Raw genomic sequence first — 21,120 nt, 5'->3', positions numbered from 1 at the left:
AGTGCACGCACGCGCAAGTTTTAAAATCTACCCCTAAGCTTGTCGCTCCATTAAAAATGAGTCAGATTGCACAAATAGCACCTTTCCAAAAGTTTAGTCAGAAATGGCAAATGTACCACGGGTCCTGTGGTCTATAACTGACATGAACTCCAGGGATTTTTCAGTTTTTTTCAGTATGGGTCTTATGGTTGCAAGTTTTAAACATGCTGGCATTCTCCCTTTTTGAAATGACTCATTGATCAGCAAACACAGCTGACCAAAAGTCTCCTATGGAAACAATTTCATTATTTGGCCTAGGTAAGGATCTAAATTATTAAAACAAGCCCAAACTTTACCCCTTCATATTTGTAATCTTCCCTGCAGTTGCTGAGATCTAACAAGTTCAGGCTGTCCCAAGACAGTGTTGGGATTATTTTCTGTGTCATTATTTAAAAAAACAAACAAAAAAAAAAAAACCCTGATATTTTCTAAGCCATCACACTCCTACTCAGGGCTGCAGCCAGACATTTGTGAACTTTAATTGAATTTGCAAGTTTGTATTCAGAAACAAACCAGTGTAAGGTGGATAACAGCAAAAGAATACAAAACATTACAATACAACGCAATAAACTACCTGGGGTAAGATGTGGTTAGTGCAGTTAGTGTAGCTGTGTTTAAAAAAGGATTGGATAAGTTCTTGGAGGAGAAGTCCATTAACTGCTAGTAATTAAGTTGACTTAGAAAATAGCCACTGCTATTACTAGCAACAGTAGCATGAAATAAACTTAGTTTTTGGGTACTTGCCAGGTTCTTATGGCCTGGATTGGCCACTGTTGGAAACAGGATGCTGGGCTTGATGGACCCTTGGTCTGACCCAGTATGGTATGTTCTTATGTTCTTCCTACGTGTAAATATATAAAATTTCAATTATTTACATTTGTAGTCCACTGATTTCAAACAAACGACTCATGGCAGGTAACACAAATTTAAAATACCATAATACAATTTCATTTGACATAATCTTGTTTCTTATAAATCTCCAATAGTGGTTGACCACCTGCTCAAAGTGATGTACAATATGTGTAAAATCCTTAGACAGTATACCATATACAGTTTGTATTCTGTAAGTCACAAACCAATAACACTAAGTTATATGGTAACAAACAGAAAGTACATTAAAAACCAATTCCTGTTTCCCATTTGTGACTACTATATTCAATTAAAATTTCAATCGCAAATAGACTGTGACTCCTTTATCCCTTCCCATACAGTCTCTGGTTCCTGGAACACTTATCTAATCCACTGGAAAAAACCCGCATCTTAGCTTTCTTGCAGAACATCAAGTAATTAAACTCCATTCTTATTTCTTGGGGCACGCCGTTCCACAAGGAGAGAGCTATTACAGAAAACATTCTAGTAGGCATATTCAGAAGATTATTCTGACTTGTCCTCCGTGGTCATTTAGGTTTATTCCAGTGAGTTTGTCTGCCAGTTTGTTGATTTCCTATCTCTTCCTGCTCGATCCATTAATATTGGCATTTTGAATTTAATTCATGCTGACATTGGTAGCCAGTGCAACCTCTTTAGCATAGGGGTGGCTCTCTCCCTTCATGACTTTCCATTTAACAACCTTTGCCACTGCATTCTGCACCAGCTGTAATGTATGCAATAATTTTGAATGCAAACCTACAAACAGGACATTGCAGTAACCCTAATACTGTATCACCAGGGAGGGAGCGAGGCACTGTCAGCAATGCTGTTTGATCAAAAATGGACAGAGCCCCTGAAGTAGCTTTCCTAACTGTAGTTATAATATGAGATTCTAAATTAAGAGTTATCCAGCATCACGCCTAAGTTTCTCACTCACAATTAAGCACATATTAGCCCAAAATATTTCAATATGAATCAACTTAAAACATAGCAAACATAATAAAACAGTGCCAAATGTATAAAATACATGTAAAACAGAACACAATGAAAATAAAATAAACAGAATATGAAACACAACTTCAGTCAATCATCTATCACAAGTCTCTTCTGTTCAGGTCTCAAGCAAAAGCAGAGCAAAAAAAAACAAAACAGTTTTGTTACAGCCTTAAGAAAGAAAAATAACGGTCCAGAACGTGGAAATCTGGGGACATTGAGTTTCATAGCTTTTGGCTAGCAAATGAGAAAGCCTGCTTCTCAGATGTTTCTAGTCTACACTCCTATAAAGGGAGCAGTTGGTGAATAACTGCCTAGGTGGATTGCAAAAGCCTACTAGTAACATAATAGCTTAAGCAATCAGTCAAATAAACAGGGCCATTATTATGCAGTGCTAAAGATCAAATCAAGAACCTTGAATTGCACTTGAATTGACATTGGAAGCCAGTGAACATCTCAAAGGGTAAGAGAGATGGAATTATATGGCATAAGGCCAGTAATCATTCGAGTTTCATTGTTCTGGCACATTTCCAATTTCTGGATGTCCTTTGCAAATAGACCTAGGTAAAGAACATTTCAGTAATCTAACCCTGAAACAATTAAAACCTGTTTTTCTGGCACAGTTCCAATTGCTGGATGACCTTTGAAAACAGACCTAGGTAAAAAACATTACAGTAATCTAACCCTGAAACAATTAAAACCTGAGTTACTATAACAAGAGAGTGATGGGAAAGAAAAGGATGCAACTGATGAAACAAATGAAGATAATTTGAGATGTTCTTTAGGACCGCAGAGATCTGTCTGTCGAAGATCAAGTGAAAGTCAAAAATAATCTCTAGGATCTTTACATGGTACACCAAGGATAACCTTGCCTTTCCCAATTTTACATAAGGGCTGCTGCAGAATGGTGAAGTTCTTTGAATCCACATAACCTCTGATTTAGAGGGGGTTCAACTAAATAGGGTCATTCACTAAAGCTTTATCGCGTGCGTTAGGGCCGTAATGCACGCGATAAGGCCATATCGCATGCGAAAAGGGACTTTTCATATGCGATATAATACTAATTAGGAGGAGGGGAGGAGTCGAGGTGGGAAGGGGAAGAGTCAGGGCAGGAAGGGGAAGAGTCAGGGCAGGGGGAGGGAGGAGTCGGCGGTGTCTTTGCTGCCGGCGAAAACGTTACCAACGTTATCGTCAGCAGTAGCGTGCTGAATAGCACCACCTTTCACGGTGGCGCTATTCGGTGTGAAAGCCGGCAGCGAAGACACCGCAGTGGTGCGAAGGCTGCGGGCTTTCGCAGGTCCGCCCCCCGCCTCCCGTTTTCACTGGATTCATCATTCAGTGATGAATGATGAATCCAGGCCAAAGTTTGTTATATTTCATCCACTTTACTACTTCTAACAAACAACCGTTAAGATGGGCTACCGCCTCCACATGGTTCTTTTCCAAAGATGTATATAACTGGGATTTTATCAATTGACATCTATGAACTAAACCCAGAAGCAAGATGTGTAAGTTAAAAAAGAAAGAAAACTAGGTATATCTGCGGGTTTTTAAGGCTCGGGGCTAACTGAGAGGAGTGAAGGCTATTAAACTAGAGAGTTTAGAGGATGTATCTCTTAAGTGGGTGAACTGAGGATGAAGTGGTAAAACTGGGAATAGCGTCAGCATGTGTCTCTTTTAAAATTCCCCGATTTATGCGGTTCAAGCAGCATTTGTGCGCACATGCATGTGCCCACTTAAAATTTTGTGTGTAAAGAAGTCACCTCATCCAGCTGTAAGCAGCCTGTCTTGGGGAGGAGCTGCTCCAATCAATAGGAGACAGTCCAGAGCACAGCAGGAGAAGGTGCCAACTGTTTGGAGATTGGAGAAGAGCGGTGATGATCCCGCTTCACAAGAGTGGGAGCAGAGAGGAAGCTGGAAACTACAGGCCGGTTAGCCTCACCTCGGTGGTGGGAAAAGTAATGGAGACTGCTGAAGGAAAGGATAGTGAACTATCTACAATCAGGAGGATTTCTGGACCCGAGGCAGCATGGATTCACCAAGGGGAAGGTCCTGTCAGGCAAATCTGATTGATTGTTTTGATTGGGTGACTAAAGAATTGGATAGAAGAAGAGTGCTCAATGTGATCTACTTGAATTTCAGCAAAGTTGTTGATATGGTCCTGCATAAGAGGCTTGTGAATAAAATGAGAAGCTTGGGAGTGAGCGTCAAAGTGGTGGCATGGATTACAAACTGGTTGATGGATAGAAGATAGCGAGTGATTGTAAATGGAACCTACTCTGAAGAGAGAATTGTGATAAGCAGAGTGCTGCAAGGATCGGTGTTGGGACCAGTCTTGTTCAACATCTTTTTAAGCGATATTGTGGAAGGGTTAGAAGGTAAGGTTTGTCTCTTTTATCTTTTTGCAGATGATACTAAGATCTGCAATAGAGTGGACACACCGGAAGGAGTAGAGAGAATGAGACGTGATTTAAGGAAGCTTGAACGGTGGTTGAAAATATGGCAGCTGGGATTCAATGCCAAGAAGTGCAGAGTCATGCATCTGGGGTGTGGTAATCCAAAAGAGATGTATGGGATGGGGAGTGAAGGGCTGTTGTGCACGGGGCAAGAGAGGGACCTTGGGGTGATAGTGTCTAGTGATCCGAAGATGGCAAAGCAATGTGACAAGGCGATAGGTAAAGTCAGAAGAATGCTGGACTACATAGAGAGAGGAATAACCAGTAAGAAAAAGGAGGTGATAATCCCCTTGTACAGGTCCTTGGTGAGGCCTCACCTGGAGTATTGTGTTCAGTTCTGGAGACCGTATCTCCAAAGGGACAGAGACAGGATGGAGGCGGTCCAGAGAAGGGCGACAAAAATGGTGTGGAGGTGAGGGGGCTCCATCAAATGACTTATGAGGAGAGGTTGAAAGACCTAAATATGTAAACCCTGGAGGAGAGGAGGTGCAGGCGAGATATGATGCAGACCTTCAAATAACTGAAAGGTTTTAATGATGCACATTTGACAAACCTTCTCCGTTGGAAAGAAATCAGTAGAACTAGGGGGTCACGAAATGAAACTCCAGAGAGGACGATTCAGAACCAACGTCAGGAAATATTTCTTCATGGAGAGGGTGGTGGATGCCTGGGATGCCCTTCCAGAGGAGGTGGTGAATACAAAAGCAGTGAAGGATTTCAAAGGGGTATGGGATAAACACTATGGATCCCTAAAGGCTAGAGTATGGAAATGAGGAAAAGAATGCATGGGAGTAACATGCTGGTGAAGTGGTTACTACCCTTAACCAACAAGCCTTCATACTGTTGATGCAACTCATTATTCCTCTCTGCTTTAATGGCAAGGGGAAAAGAGGAAAAGGGGAATTAGTTTTGAACAGCAACTAATAAGGACATGAATTTTATGGTCTGGGAAAACAAATAAGCATGGGGGTAACTTGCTGATGCAGCTGTTACTACCATTAACCAATAAGCCTTATACTTGTGATTTAACTCCAATATTGCTCTCTGCTTCAACGGCAAGCAGGGAATTGGACTCGGACAGAAACCAACAAGGACCCTAACTTTAACGGTTTGGGGAAACTAAGTATGAGGATAACTTGTAAGGCGCAGCAATTGCCATCCTCTGATGATACCTTTATGAGGAAGACCTGTATAGCACGGCTGGTGCTACCATAAGCTTGCTGGGCAGACTGGATGGACCATTTGGTCCTTTTCTGCCGTCATTTCTATATTTCTCTCATATTCATCTTGTGTGCATATAACCACAGCCACCGAAGTCCTTATTCAATTTATACACTCAAAACGTTTTTTATGTTGTTATTCTCTGGATCATTAAATAAACTGTGTCATCTTATCAAAGACAGTTTAGTTGCATAAAAAGATGCAAATTGGGATTGAAGGATTGTGCAGAAAAATTTGATAATGTATCTTCAAAAGGATTTTATGCAAAAAGGTCAGCCCTTGCAGTGAGCAAGTAACTAAATACACAGATGCTTGTTTGTCCTCTGAATGCTTTCAGGAAGCTTCGTGTGACAGCCAATTGGCCCAAACATTAGGTTTTTTTTCTTTACATGGTCATCGGAAAAAAAACAAACTTTTTGTAACTTGGCTTTTTGGTTGTAGATCTCTTACAACCACATGTCACTGACATGATTGTATTTTTGAGTTGGACAAGTTTTTAGTTGTGTAAATATGAACATTAGAAAATCTTAGTGCAGCAGGCAGCAGCCATTGCATTTGCACTCAACACATAGGGAGTTGTGCCTTGTAGATCTGCTGCTGCTGCAGCCATGGTGAATCTATTTTTACTGAGAATAACTAACTCCGTTTTTTCTTTTAATATAAAACAATTGATAAAGTTGTCTCTGTATCTGATTTAAACTTCAGATAACTGTGTCGTAGTTGCATCCCACAGATATTTTTTGGCATGATCTAAGTAAAAATAATGCTATCTAGGCTCTAAAGAAGCAGTACTATCAAATATTTAAAGTAATTGTTTTTATAACTTTTATTTTGGTTTTGTAAAAACTGAACATACAATGTTGTCAGCAATAAACATTTCTCACATTAATATGTCCCTCCCTCCTCATCCCCTGGAACCCATGTTCCCTTATGACAACAGATTACCCAGCTCAGTCCATATTGAATAACACACTACAAGCCCTGGGATTCAGGGATTGGTTGTATTTCTGCCAAATGTCTAGGAACAATTCATATCTTTGTGATGTGGATTTCACTGCACTTAAGTGTTTGTTGATAATTAGCTTATGCAAGCATATTTTCCATAATATCAGCGTTGGACCTTCATTGGAAATCCACTTGTCCACTATTGATTTTGTTGCATCCATCGGTCACAGACGGCTGCGACCGCTCTGCCTTACCTCTTTTTCTCCCCTTTCTCTCTCTTTGGGCAAGATGGCTGCCTCCGGTGTTGAGTGCCGAGGGCCTCGGCATTTCCAAACCAGCATGGGGGTCCCCATCCGCCATGCTCACTCCCGTGGCCTCCTAGGGCGCAAGCGCGCACATCTCCTACGCTCAAATACACATCATGGCGGGAACCTCGGGGGCGGCCCCACCGCATGACGTCAGTACCTCCGGGTATATCTAGCCTCCGCCTCCACTACCACATTGAGTTAGCAAAGACTTTGCTTCGCTACTCTGACTGCTCTAAGCTGCATGCTTAGACGCCACTTTCTCTCTTAGAGCTTCACTCCAACAAGAAGCTCTAGACACCCGTTCCTCGGGGGTCTCTCACTTCCAGCTTCCCTTCGGGGCTTCTCACTACTAAGACAAACACTCCTCAGGAGTCTTTCTCTTTATTCTACTTTCAGGATATTGGACTTTGGGTACTCGCTCCTCGAGGGCCTATCTAGATTTATATCCTGCACCACAGACCTTCAGTCCCACCATTCTACCACCAGGAAGACACCTTCATTCTGTGAGTACCCACACTGCAGGCTCCCGCCTATCGTGAACATCTGGGTGAGACTACACTTCTGAGCCTGTTGAACGTACTGGCACTTCATGGATCAGTGCCTTACCTTCCTGCTTTCACCATCTATCTACAGCAGTACAATAAAGACTCTATCCATTCTGTCTCTGCTATCTGTGTCAGCCTATCACAGTGGTTTCCCACGGGGCTCCTCCCCATGGGCGGAGTCATCTCCATTGTGACCAAGGGTCCACAGTGCCACAAACGCAACAGATTTCTTTGCTATTAAGAAAGGTTTCCGCAAAAAAAGAGCTTACCTCTTTGGAATCAGTTGGTTGAATCGATCCATTAACTCAAATAGACATAATCTGGATGACACCGGCATCCACAGTTGTATCAATTTATTCAGATATTCCAATGACTCTGTCCAGAACCCAGCAATAACACTACACTGCTAGAAGCTATGAAAAAGTGTACCTTTTTTACTTTCACATGTCAAATATTTATTTATTTATTTATTAGATTTATATACCGCTTTTCTGTTTGACAGTCATAATGGTTTATAAATATAGACATTAAAAACCATCCAACTTTATTATAGCAAGTAAAATAAAATAAAAACAGCACAAAGTGAGAAATATAAGATAATACTGTTATTTACTTTTATTTTTATTATATTTGCTTTTATATACCGACATTCAACAAGTGTTATCACATCGGTTTACACGGAAATGAAATACATAATAAAATATATCAAAACTAAAATGCTTAAAAAGAATAAATAAGAAATAAAATTTGGTAAAATAATAAAATAAAATAAGCCTCAACCAATTTACTTTCAAAAACATTTCCTCTTGCCAGAATGTTATGTAACCATTGAACTCTCATATGCTTGCTTGAATAGCCACGTTTTAAGATCTTTTTTAAGAGCTGCAAAGTCTCTTTATAATCTTAATGCCATTGGTAGAGAATTCCATAGTTTTGGGCCAGCAACAGAAAATGCTCTATCCCTATCCTCGCTTAGATTTCCTGATCTAATTGATTGAGTATTCAATAAACCTTTGTTGGCCGATCTTAAATTTCGTTGCAGGATGTAAAGATGAAGGGAAGCATTTAACAATTCAGTATTGTCCTTATTAATAGAGTTGTGTAGTAAACATAAAATTTTAAACTGAATCCGGATTTTCACAGGTAACCAATGTAAGGAAATCAACGTTGGTGTGATATTTATTTATTTATTTAGTGGTTTTTATATACCGATATCCGTTTGCACATCGTATCGGTTCACATAGAACTAAGAGAGCGACACCAGGTAACAAGGTGAAGCTTTTACACTGAACATGGAACAGCAAACTTTACAAGGAACATGGAATAATAACTGGTTACATAGGCTTATATTGGGAGCCAGGAATAAGATTGATTATATAAAGGAGGCAATGTTTACAATAGTCAATATAGTCAAATTTACTGCCCCCCGTCAGTACCCTAGCAGTGGCTAGCTGTAGAGGCCTAATAGAATTTAGAGGTAACCCAAGAAGCAAAGCATTACAGTAATCCAAGCCTGAAAAAAATCATTGTTTGAAGAACAGTGCGAAAATCGTCAGTCTGGATTAAAGGCTTTAAGTGTTTAAAAATGTGAAGCTTATTGTAACTATCTCTGATTTTAGTACTAATGTGTTTCTTCATATTCAATTCCCCATCAATAATTACTCCTAGGTCATGAGCATGGACAGTCCATTCAATAATCATGTTATCAGTTACTAAAGAAACAGATGTACTGAGTGATAGTTTGCGATTCAGCAGTATAATTTCAGTTTTTTGACTATTAAGAAATAATTTCATAGGCGTTAGAAGCTACTGTATTGTGGAAAGATAAAGGGGTAGATTTTAAAAGGTACGCGTGGGTCCCTTTAATGTCAAAACAATTTTTCAATTCTTGCAATGTGTGATACCTATATCCATTTCTTGATTGAAACTCAATACTAATTCTTGGACTATATCAGGAGACTTTATATTCAGTATTGCTATCATCAAAGATGAAAACAAAGTCCCTTTCCCTGCTTTTGATAGGAATATCATGTTAGATGGGTTTAAAGTCCTACTCCATTCTTTAGGAAAGGTATCTTTCTCCATAAAATGTCAAACTTGAAGATATGCATAGAAGTCTTTATTGGAAAGCTTGTACTTATTACATATCCCATCAAATGAGCAGATTAAACCATTGTCTGGTTTAAGAAAATGGTGAAGCATATATAGTAATTTCTCTTTCCATCTAAAAAATACAAGATCCCATGATATTGGTGGGAACAGTGGATGGCCATATTTAGAAAGGAAAGGTGAAATTTCTCCATTAAATTGCAATTTTCCACAAAGCATCTTCTATGCTTGCCTACAGGCCATCAGCATAACATTTTGCTTTACGTAGTCTGGTAGATCATGAGTCCTCACATGAAAAATATTATTCAGATCTAAAGGCCGACAACATTCTTGTAGGAAAGTTGTGGGTGAACACATCTTCATATTGTAAAATGAGTCTTTAAAAATTCTTAAAATACAGGCTAAATTATAATATTGTAAGTTGGGACACCTCGTATCTCCAGCACTTTCTGGAAACATCATCTTTATTAAAGCCAGAGTTGCACCTCTGCTTAGCCAGAAAAATTCTCTCATTATCTTAGGAATAACTACCACATCCTTGTTTTTCAACCAAACTGGTAGCATTTGCAAAAGATTTAACCATTTAGGTAGGTCCATCATTTCAAACGTTTATTTATTTACTTACTTATTTATTCATTTTATATAGCGTCATTCCAAATGAAGATCACAATGGTTTACAATAATAACAAACATATTAAAGGTCAACACATCAAGATTGATATAAATCTACATCTACTTAGATTTCCTCGTACATAATAACTGACTAGGACAGCAGAATGTAATAGTTAAGTTCTATTTCAGTGGTATTCATATATTATTAGTGAGTTGTCTTAGCATGCTTTATTTCTTTCATTGCTTGTTATTTATTCTTCTAGTATTATCATTGACTTTAACAATGTGGTTCTATGCCTTCTAAAGTTTTTTAAGTTAGGTCATATGCATTTTTGAATAGCCAGGTTTTTAGTTAATGTTTGAAATTCTTTCTTTCTTGTATCAAGCATAACTTCTCAGGTAGGGAATTCCACATCTTTGGACCTGCTATGGAAAATACACGTTTTCTTATGTGTGACAGATGTGTACTCTGCATTGTTGGAATAGTCAATAATCCTTTATTTTGTGATCTTAGTGTTCACTGTGGTGTGTATGGTTGCAGAGACACTCCAATCAGGCAGGGGTTACTGGAGTGGATAATATTGAAAATACTTTATAATGGATTCTGGATTGTACTGACAGCCAGTGCAGTGAATCCAGAGAAGTGGTGATGTGGTCAAATTTACTTATTCCTAATTGAAGTCTTGCAGCTGCATTTTGTAATAACTTTAAAGGTTTTAATAGCCCTGAAGGAAGGCCTAGTAATAGGAAGTTGCAGTAGTCTATGTTTGAGAAGATTAGTGTTTGTAACAGAGTGCAAAAGTCCACAAAAGTTAGTAGGGGTTTCAGCCGATGTAGTATGCGCAGCTTGGCGATTTCTGTTTTAATTAATTTGTTTGTGTGTATTTTGATTGTAAGGTTTTCGTCAATCTGTATACCCCCAGATACTTCATCTCTGTTTCAACCCATTTTTAATAGAAATGATGGACCCCGGTTTTGTCTCAGACTACCTAACAAGTCCATTGCTTCTGACTTATCCAGGTTTATTTTTAATACAGAAAACATTCCAAAATCTTTTTGCAAAGACATAACCCCCTTGTAAAGAGGTGATTGGATCTGTCAGGTAAACTAAAATGTCATCAGCAAATGCAGCAATTTTGAAAACCTCCTTCCCCACCTTAAACTCTGAAATCCCTTCACATTGATCTATTTTCCTTAATAGTGGGTCCATTGTTAAAATATAAAGTAGTGGTAATAGCAGGCATCCATGCCATGTCCCTTGCTGTAGCTTAAAAGCGTAGGACATCTGCCCATTAGCCAGAATAATAAAACTGGGATGTTGATAGAGTAAATTTATATATCTTAAAATATTCCCTTTAAACTCCATATCTTGCTAAAACGGAAAAGAAATATGACCATGCCACATCAAACCCCACCACTAGTGATGGTATCTTTTGATATTTACAGTGGGTTATTGCTGTTAGTAATCTAATGATATGTCTACCTGCTGTTTTCACTTTAACAAATCCCACCTAATTTTCAGAAGTTAAGTAGGGAAGAATGCAATGTAATCTACTTGCTATTATTTTAGCAAATACTTTCATATCAAAATTTAGAAGGGAGATAGGCATATAAGAAACTTCTAGCGTAGTCTGGGTAACCAGTGGTGGACGAGAGCGAGGAACCCCTGATGGCATCTTTTTGGAAGCTTTAAGCTCTTGTGAGCCCTCACGCAGACGACGATAAATATGTCCGGCTAAGTCAATGAGAGAGTTCAACTGATCAGGAAGCTCACGTGCGGCTAACTCATCTGTAATGCGAAAATTAAGGCCTTCCAGGAAAATAGTCCGTAGGCAATCCTGGTCCCAATGTAGTTCAGAAGACAAGGTTTTAAACTCAATAACATAGCCATATCTGCAGTCAAAATGGAAGGAATCTGAAACTAATAATTGTCAACATAAAATTGATCCCATATTTATTTGTTGTGTTGATGGGAGAAGTCACAGCCTATTTAGTCAGGCAGAATAAGTTATTAAATAAACAAATATTTGACATGCAAGGTAAACTGGCAAAGGCGAAGGCTAGATTAATCTCGCATCCCATGAGTTCTAATAAACAACTATATAAAGAAACATTATGTGCCATGAATATGTATTATTTATTTATTTAAAATTTTTTGTATACCGACATTCGTTAAGCAAACATCACATCGGTTTCCATGTAACATAAAACTGGCCAACAGGGCTTTACAATGAAACTGATAAGGGATAGGGGAGGTGGGAGGAGGGGGGAGACAAAATGGAAAATACTGTACAATTATATAAGCGTAATAACATGGTTATATATAAGCACTAAAATTATATACAAGTATTATATACACGTAAATTATTTACAATAAAAGTTCTGGGTTTGAGGGGAGAGGAGAGGGGCAGGGGAGGGGTTTGGAGAGAATGAGTAAGAATGTATCTACACAAAAGAATACGAAGGATGTTAATGCATTCTTCTCACAAATTGTATCAGTTTGGCAATAAGGTGGGGAAGCTAATGGCCAATATGATAAAAATATGGAAAGGGAATTCATATATAGAGGCTATGAATGATGACAGAGGGGTAAGAACAGCAGATTTGTCAGATTTTTCAGAAGTTCTACGAAAAACTATATTTATTTTTATTTATTTATTTTTATTTTTTCTATACCGACATGCGAGAGATACTAGAGAAGGTGGGGAGAAGAAGATTCTTTTAGAGGGTTAAAGCTGCCATAGAGAGGACAACAGCTATTCCAACTCTTAAATAGGCCCTTACAAACATATGGGATCACTGAATGCATAAAATCTAGTCATTGTCATAAGACCTCTGGCCCAGATGGGCTGAATGCTGATTATTACAAGGTTTTGCTCTCCTCTTCTGCACAACCCCTTGGAGGTTACTTTGACACTATAATTAGTAAGGGAAGCTTTTTGGAGGAAGCACAAAAAGCTTATATTACAGTTTTACCCAAGGCATGGAAAGACCCAACTAATCCAGTTTCTTATAGGACTATCTCCCTTCTAAATTTTGATGTGAAGGTATTTGCTAAAATAATAGCAAGTAGATTAAATTGCATTCTTCCCTACTTAACTTCTGAAAATCAGGTGGGATTTGTTAAAGGGTTTAGAAGAATTTCACCTCCATTGTTGTACCTCTCCCTGGGTTTTTGCACCCTAAGAAGGTAACCTTCAAAGGGGCACACAGGTGCTCATTGACGCATGTGCATTGACACGTGCCCAGGGATGCAGCAATTTTACAACATACGTGCACACACGTGTGTTCTTTATAAAATAGCCTTAGTGCAAGTATATGTGCACCTAATTTTGCAAGTAGGCGCACCCAACCGCATGAATCGGTTTTCAGCTGCGTAAGCCAGGAAGTTTTATAAGTGGCACGAATCCATGCCAAGACCAGTTTCACCAGTTCGTTCACCAGTTTTCCCAGTGTAGAACTAGATCCTCCAAACTCCCTGGTTTAATAGCCTGTACTCCCCCCAGTTACCGCAGATCCTTTAAACCTCTTAAGAATGGCATTTATTTGTTTTTTAAACTTACACCTCCTCCATAGCAGAAGTAAAATTATGCTGCAGTAGACCTAGGCATGTGCCCGTGCGTAAGTATTTGCATGCATATCTCTTGGCCCCACCTTGGAATGCCCATGCCCCGCCCACACCAAGCCCCTTTTTGATTCGAGTGAGCTGTGCGTGCAGCGGAACATACGCGCGCATGTTGGTGGAGCTTAAAATATGGTGCTCGTGTGTAAGCCCAGCGTCTCTTAATTTTTACAGAAATTGTTGCCTGTCTTCCTCTTTCTATAATCTCTCGTAGTTTATGAACGCTGACCTTTTCTCTAGAGATGTGAATCGGAACTGATATCGGATCCGATTCTGGTTCCGATTCACATCTATAGAGATGTGAATCGGAACTGATATCGGATCCGATTCTGGTTCCGATTCACATCTCTACTTTTCTCCCTTACCTCTTCAGCTACTTCTTTAGATAACCATAGCATCCTCTTTTTTCCTCTTTTCTTTATTACATAAGAACATAAGAAAATGCCATACTGGGTCAGACCAAGGATCCATCAAGCCCAGCATCCTGTTTCCAACAGTGGCCAATCCAGGCCATAAGAACCTGGCAAGTACCCAAAAACTAAGTCTATTCCATGTTACCATTGCTAATGGCAGTGGCTATTCTCTAAGTAAACTTAATAGCAGGTAATGGACTTCTCCTCCAAGAACTTATCCAATCCTTTTTTAAACACAGCTATACTAACTGCACTAACCACATCCTCTGGCAACAAATTCCAGAGTTTAATTGTGCGTTGAGTAAAAAAGAACTTTTAAATGTGCCCCATGCTAACTTCATGGAGTGCCCCCTAGTCTTTCTACTATCCGAAAGAGTAAATAACCGATTCACATCTACCAGTTCTAGACCTCTCATGATTTTAAACACCTCTATCATATCCCCCCACAGCCGTCTCTTCTCCAAGCTGAAAAGTCCTAACCGCTTTAGTCTTTCCTCATAGGGGAGCTGTTCCATTCCCCTTATCATTTTGGTATCCCTTCTCTGTACCTTCTCCATTGCAATTATATCTTTTTTGAGATGCGGCGACCAGAATTGTACACAGTATTCAAGGTGCGGTCTCACCATGGAGCGATACAGAGGCATTACGACATTTTCCGTTTTATTCACTATTCCCTTTCTAATAATTCCCAACATTCTGTTTGCTTTTTTGACTGTCGCAGCACACTGAACCGACGATTTCAAAGTGTTATCCACTATGATGCCTAGATCTCTTTCTTGGGTTGTAGCACCTAATATGGAACCCAACATTGTGTAATTTTAGCATGGGTTATTTTTCCCTATATGCATCACCTTGCACTTATCCACATTAAATTTCATCTGCCACTTGGATGCCCAATTTTCCAGTCTCACAAGGTCTTCCTGCAATTTATCACAATCTGCTTGTGATTTATCTACTCTGAACAATTTTGTGTCATCTGCAAATTTGATTATCTCACTCGTCGTATTTCTTTCCAGATCATTTATAAATATATTGAAAAGTAAGGGTCCCAATACAGATCCCTGAGGCACTCCACTGTCCATTCCCTTCCACTGAGAAAATTGTCTATTAATCCTACTCTCTGTTTCCTGTCTTTTAGCCAGTTTGCAATCCATGAAAGGACATTGCCACCTATCCCATGACTTTTTACTTTTCCTAGAAGCCTCTCGTGAGGAACTTTGTCAAACGCCTTCTGAAAATCCAAGTATACTGCATCTACCGGTTCACCTTTATCCATGTGTTTATTAACTCCTTCAAAAAAGTGAAGCAGATTTGTAAGGCAAGACTTGCCCTGGGTAAAGCCATGCTGACTTTCTTCCATTAAACCATGTCTTTCTATATGTTCTGTGATTTTGATGTTTAGAACACTTTCCACTATTTTTCCTGGCACTGAAGTCAGGCTAACCGGTCTGTAGTTTCCCGGATCGTCCCTGAAGCCCTTTTTAAATATTGGGGTTACATTTGCTATCCTCCAGTCTTCAGGTACAATGGATGATTTTAATGATAGGTTACAAATTTTTACTAATAGGTCTGAAATTTCATTTTTTAGTTCCTTCAGAACTCTGGGGTGTATACCATCCAGTCCAGGTGATTTACTACTCTTCAGTTTGTCAATCAGGCCTACCACATCTTCTAGGCTCACCGTGATTTGATTCAGTCCATCTGAATCATTACCCATGAAAACCTTCTCCATTACGGGTACCTCCCCAACATCCTCTTCAGTAAACACCGAAGCAAAGAAATCATTTAATCTTTCCGCAATGGCCTTATCTTCTCTAAGTGCCCCTTTAAACCCCTCGATCATCTAACGGTCCAACTGACTCCCTCACAGGCTTCCTGCTTCGGATATATTTTAAAAAGTTTTTACTTTGAGTTTTTGCCTCTACAGCCAACTTCTTTTCAAATTCTCTCTTAGCCTGTCTTATCAATGTCTTACATTTAACTTGCCAACGTTTATGCTTTATTCTATTTTCTTCTGTTGGATCCTTCTTTTTAATTTTGCCCACTGCTTTCCTACTTTCCGTAGATTTTCCCATCCAGCTAACCACTCCTTGAGGTACTCCCCCATTTTAAGAAAGTTAGTTTCCCCGAAGTCTGGGACACTCGCCTTTGAATAACCCTTAATGTTTTGTGCCTAATACTGAACTGCACCACCCATGGGTCACTGGATCCCAGATGATCACCCACTACAACATCAGAGATACTCTTTCCGTTGGTAAGAGCCAGGTTCACTATTATCTCCTCCCATGTGGGTGCCATTACCAGTTTAAAGTTACTGATTGTGCCTCTCACATCACTATACAGACCTTTATTGTTTGGAGTAAGTTGAGAGGCTGTTGTGCTGCTTCCCATCTGAAACCTGGATAAAATATTTTGGCTGCTGAATTAGTCCACTGAAATGCACAGAAATAAAGATTGACAAATAAAAACCAAAAAAAATATATAAGGTAATACTTTTATTTATTGGTCTACTTTAATAGATTTTTTTACTTGCTCTCAAAAGCTAGTAAAGAAATGTATTAAGTTAGTCAATAAAAAGTATTACCTTATATATATATATTTTGTTTTTTTATTTGTTAACCTTTATTCAGTGCACCTGAAATCTGTGAATGCAATATAAGCAGGTCAAATGCCATAGATATAAGATTTTGAAAACAGGAGATGAAACCCAAAGTACTTACACAACTTTTCATTTTAAAGATGTAAAAATATATAAGAAAATCTTGTAGACAAAAACTATTGAAAATCTGATTAAGACCAGAAGAGAGAAGAATTTTCTTTAAAATAAAAATAAAATAAATAAATAAGATATTGGTGACAGTTCCACAAGCTGCTTGACATTTAAGGTGCTAAGTGAGAGATGAGGAGCAAAAGGGAAAGAACAGGCATCCTCAGGGTGGAGGGTGGCAAGGGAAAGTCATTATTTTTCAGTAACACCTTGAAAAATCCTTATATTACAGACCTACACTAAACTGTTCTGCATAATGAGGCTTAGTAGATTGACTATTGCAAATAATGTTAACGTGTAGGGGTGCTCAGGGAAAACAAATTGGTTTTCGGTTCGTTATCAGGAGGTGTTTTTCCCACGAATTTCGGTTGCTGGAATGTGGAAGGTTGCCGTGATCTCGGCCTCGGCCGGAGCCCAGGCCCTTATGCCGGAGCCCAACCTGAAGGTCGAGTTTCAATGCTGGGACCTCAACCCAGACACAGGCTCAACACTGGGGCCACAGCTCAGCCTGGATGTTGGTTCCCAGTGCTGGGGCCTTGGCCTGGACCCAGGTCTGATGTTGGCGCCTGGCCTTCAGGCCAGGTCCTGACGCCTGGGCCTCGGCCTAAGGTGAGGCCCAGGTTCTGAGCCCAGGCCTTGCAGCTCAGACAATAGTGCTGTCTGTTGGAGTGAATGCACCAGAGTTAACTCTGGCACGACCCCAGCAGACAGCATCAGTTTACGAAGAAAGAAGAGGACACTATCATTGCTGCTTCAGCCTGACCCTAGGCCAAGGCCCAGGCATCAGGACCCAGCCTCTAGGCCAGACCCCAGCATCGGGCAGCTTCTTTGGATGCCCAATGGATCAGGTAAGTGAAATTTTGGGGGAAGGAGCGCTCGATTCATGGCCGAAGCCCTGATATCAGCCTGGGCCTAGGCCTAGACCCCGTTGGCCCCTTCTTTGGGCCTCAGCCTATGCTGTAGGCAAGGCCCCAGCTTCATGCCTAGGCCTGGACTGAGGTGCCAGCGTCATGCTTAGTCATTGGCCAAGGCTCCTGCTTTGGCCTTGGCCTATTCCATAAGCAAGGCTCGTCTTGGGCCTAGGCCTTTGCCCGAAGCATTCTTTTAAACTAATGCAATAAATAAGGATCATTTCATTCAGGGACCCCCAAATGAAACAAATTGCCCTTATTCATCATGTTTTTCACATTTGTTTAAAATGAATGCACCTCCCTATTAAAGTTACTGAATGTTAAAATCACCAACACATATTAGTAAATAGACCCCTTAGTCTTATAATATTGGAAACATAGGTAAAAATATATATGAGGCCAAAGCAAGTAAGAGCATTTGCACTGTGATATTATCTGTTCTCTGTGCTTTCCAGAGTGTGAAAAATCCTACATTATATAGCCTGAAGATAGTGAATTGTGTTCTGGCAGATTAATTTTGTTGAACACTTGCCTCTTGGGCAGTCATATGTAGCTGTGTTGTTAAATCCCTTGCAAATGTGCATGTGTGTGTTAGAATGAGACCTAATGCGAGATGAGGAGGGGGAAGGACACAGGAGACCAGTGTTAGAGCTGTTGATTGGATTCAGTGCAGGTATTTTCTGCAGTGATTATGGGCGGACATTGCGTATCATTAATCTAGAAGTCACGTCACTGCAGGATGAGTACTCGGTGGATAACAGCAGATGTATGTGACCTTGGGGAACTTGGTAAGCAGATTCCTAGGGCTTTTTTCATGTACTGCCTTGTTACTCTCTCCACTATAGCTTTTCAAAAATTGCTGCGGGAGGGGAGGATGGAGAATGAGATTTGTAATTGTCAATACAATGGCACATATTTTCCTTATAATGCTTTTTCCATAACTAAAATAGTATATATGTATTTGTTCTCACTAGGGCTGACAACAACAGCCCATCTTCAGGCAGTCTGTTTAATCTGTGTCCCGATAGTCCATGTTTAGAAACTGATATGCAACTTCACTAGTGGGTGTGGTTTGTACCTGTGTTATATATCCACATTGGCAATTTGGACATTTTTAGAACTACATTATGATATGTTAATATTTATTTATGTGCCATATTACGTTGAAGACCCTAAGTGGTTCATAATAAAAGATGCATAAATTGTAAATGTACATTTTAAGAACAAAAATAAAATAACCCTATAAAACAATATTAAAACATACGCAGATAAAACAAATTGGGCAGTGTAGTATCTAGTTCAACATTCAAGAAATAAAAGAATGCCTGCATGAAAAGTAGCATCTTTAGGTATTTTCAAAATAATTGAATGCATTATATGGAACATAGATCATCAGGCAAATGATTCCGGCATATCGGGGCGGCTACAGAAAAGGCACGATTGTGAGTCGCAGACGGTCGCACTTGGCAATGTTGCCTCCAAGGAGTGACAAGGTGCGTGCACAATTTTGTTTTCAAGTGAGCAACAATTTTATTAAATCAACAATTTTTGAGCGCCAGTGTTAGCGTTGCATTTCTGCATATAGCACAAAGAAAAATGGATGTGAGCGACCATGTAAAACCTGTGAGCAACGATCCGAAATGTACGAGTGATCACCCCCGCGCTCAGCTTAGAGGGAACTATGCTTGGCACACACTGAAGGAACTTCTAACACCAGGCTGCCGCATTCTGCAGCAACTGCAACGGTTTTATCACGGTCGTGGGAAGGTCCAAAATATAGTCCATTACAGTAGTCAGTGATTGGCATTATAATCAGCTCCGCCACCGTTCAAAACTCACTTGATGCTAAAAAACATTTTGAGAGGGCTTCATGAACGAACTTTGTAAAAGCCATATTTTATCACAGGTTTAATTTGAGGGATAAATGAGAGTGTGGAACTGATGATGACGCCCAGACTTCTTGCCTGGGAAACTAAATTTGTTCCATTCCTATCAATCGATGAAAGGTTGTTTTCAGGTGCCACTTTTAAAAATAAACAGAACACAGAACTTCTCCTCTGACGATGTACATGCAGGTCTTGTGTATCCCAGGGCATAGACCCCCCCTGTATAAGGAAACACCCAACAAGCTTCAAATACTAGGCCTTGATGTAGATTCTGTCGTTCTGGCGGGGGATGGGGAGAAGGGAGGTGTTTAATGCACCAGAGTTATCCTGCCTTAATTTTAGTTTTCCCAAGAACTTGCTTGGTCGGAAATAACCACAGTTTTAGTGTTTGTTTCCCTAAAATAGTATTTGATGCACAAAGAAAATTCCCACTGGGACTCTCTGAGAAATGATTGACACACACGGAATTTCTTTTGTCAGGTACTCTTGTCTTGGAAAAACAGCCTGTATTCATGCATGTGAGCTCCTAGTGACACTCTGGACAAGGTGGGCTTCAATAAATATTCTGGACATTACTTATGCAGCATAAGATCCTAGGGTGGTTTTACATGCCTGCCTGACATGCAAGTACAATAACAACAATGGATTAAGTGCCTGTTCACTAGGGATTTTCTTCCGTTCTGTGTCTATGGAAAAAAGATTAGTGAATCGGGCACCAGGAGCATAAATGATTGTCTTAATATGTATTGCTGTTTGAGTTTTGCAGAGTACTGCACTATCGGGTCCTCTGCAGGGTATACTCATAAGTTCCCAAAGAGCAGACAGTCAAGCAGTCAGAGAGAGGTCTAGGCATTTATTTTAGGTAACAGATAAAATTAGGTCAGCTTTGATCCGGGCTACAGAAGGACAGTAGTTCCAGTCCCAGACCAAGGCTTAACGAGGTCCGCAGGTGGATAGACCCAGTCCAGGTATGGGGTAAGTAATGTTGCAGGCAAGCAGGTCAAGCTCAGGGTCAGCATGCAGGATGGAAGTTCCGTGACAAGAAGCTGGGCAGCCTTCAAGTTGCTGCTAACGTTTCCCAGTAACCCCTTTTCACAGGTCCTCCAACTAATCCAGGCCCTCCGAGGCAATGGCTTCAAATGCCATCCTTGAAGCTATTCTTCCCGGGACCTTGGTCTTTTTCCTAAGTTCTCAACTTGGTCCACCGGTCAGGGCATCTGTGCTCCAAGCCATCACCAGTTCAAACTCTGCCATGACCAGATCACATACATAAGGTGATTTTAGCTGTGAATATGTTGTGCAATATAAATAGAATATTTGTTTTACTTAATCCACATACATTGAGTTCATAGTAAAAAGCAACCTACAGTATATCCAATATGGCTTCACTGGCTTTCTGAGGCATGTTCCAATGTGCATAAAC

At 39.9% G+C, this 21,120-nt stretch overlaps 1 protein-coding gene across 3 annotated transcripts in view; it reads left to right on the top strand.

Moving 5' to 3' along the window:
* RAPGEF5 (Rap guanine nucleotide exchange factor 5) overlaps positions 1–21,120 on the top strand; it is a 490,380-nt gene that overhangs the window by 320,326 nt on the left and 148,934 nt on the right. For 2 of the 3 annotated variants that reach the window (XM_029589067.1, XM_029589066.1), the window contains exon 10: positions 19,200–19,304. The exons of the other annotated variant lie outside the window; for it this stretch is intronic. In XM_029589067.1, the coding sequence (XP_029444927.1) occupies positions 19,200–19,304 (105 nt within the window). The remainder of the gene's footprint in view (positions 1–19,199; positions 19,305–21,120) is intronic. 3 annotated transcript variants of the gene reach the window in all.

The sequence above is a fragment of the Rhinatrema bivittatum genome, chromosome 2 (genome assembly GCF_901001135.1).
Source record: "Rhinatrema bivittatum chromosome 2, aRhiBiv1.1, whole genome shotgun sequence".
Taxonomy (NCBI): Eukaryota; Metazoa; Chordata; class Amphibia; order Gymnophiona; family Rhinatrematidae; genus Rhinatrema; species Rhinatrema bivittatum.
Note: the sequence above shows the minus strand (reverse complement) of the source record. Positions and strands in the feature narration are given on the sequence as shown.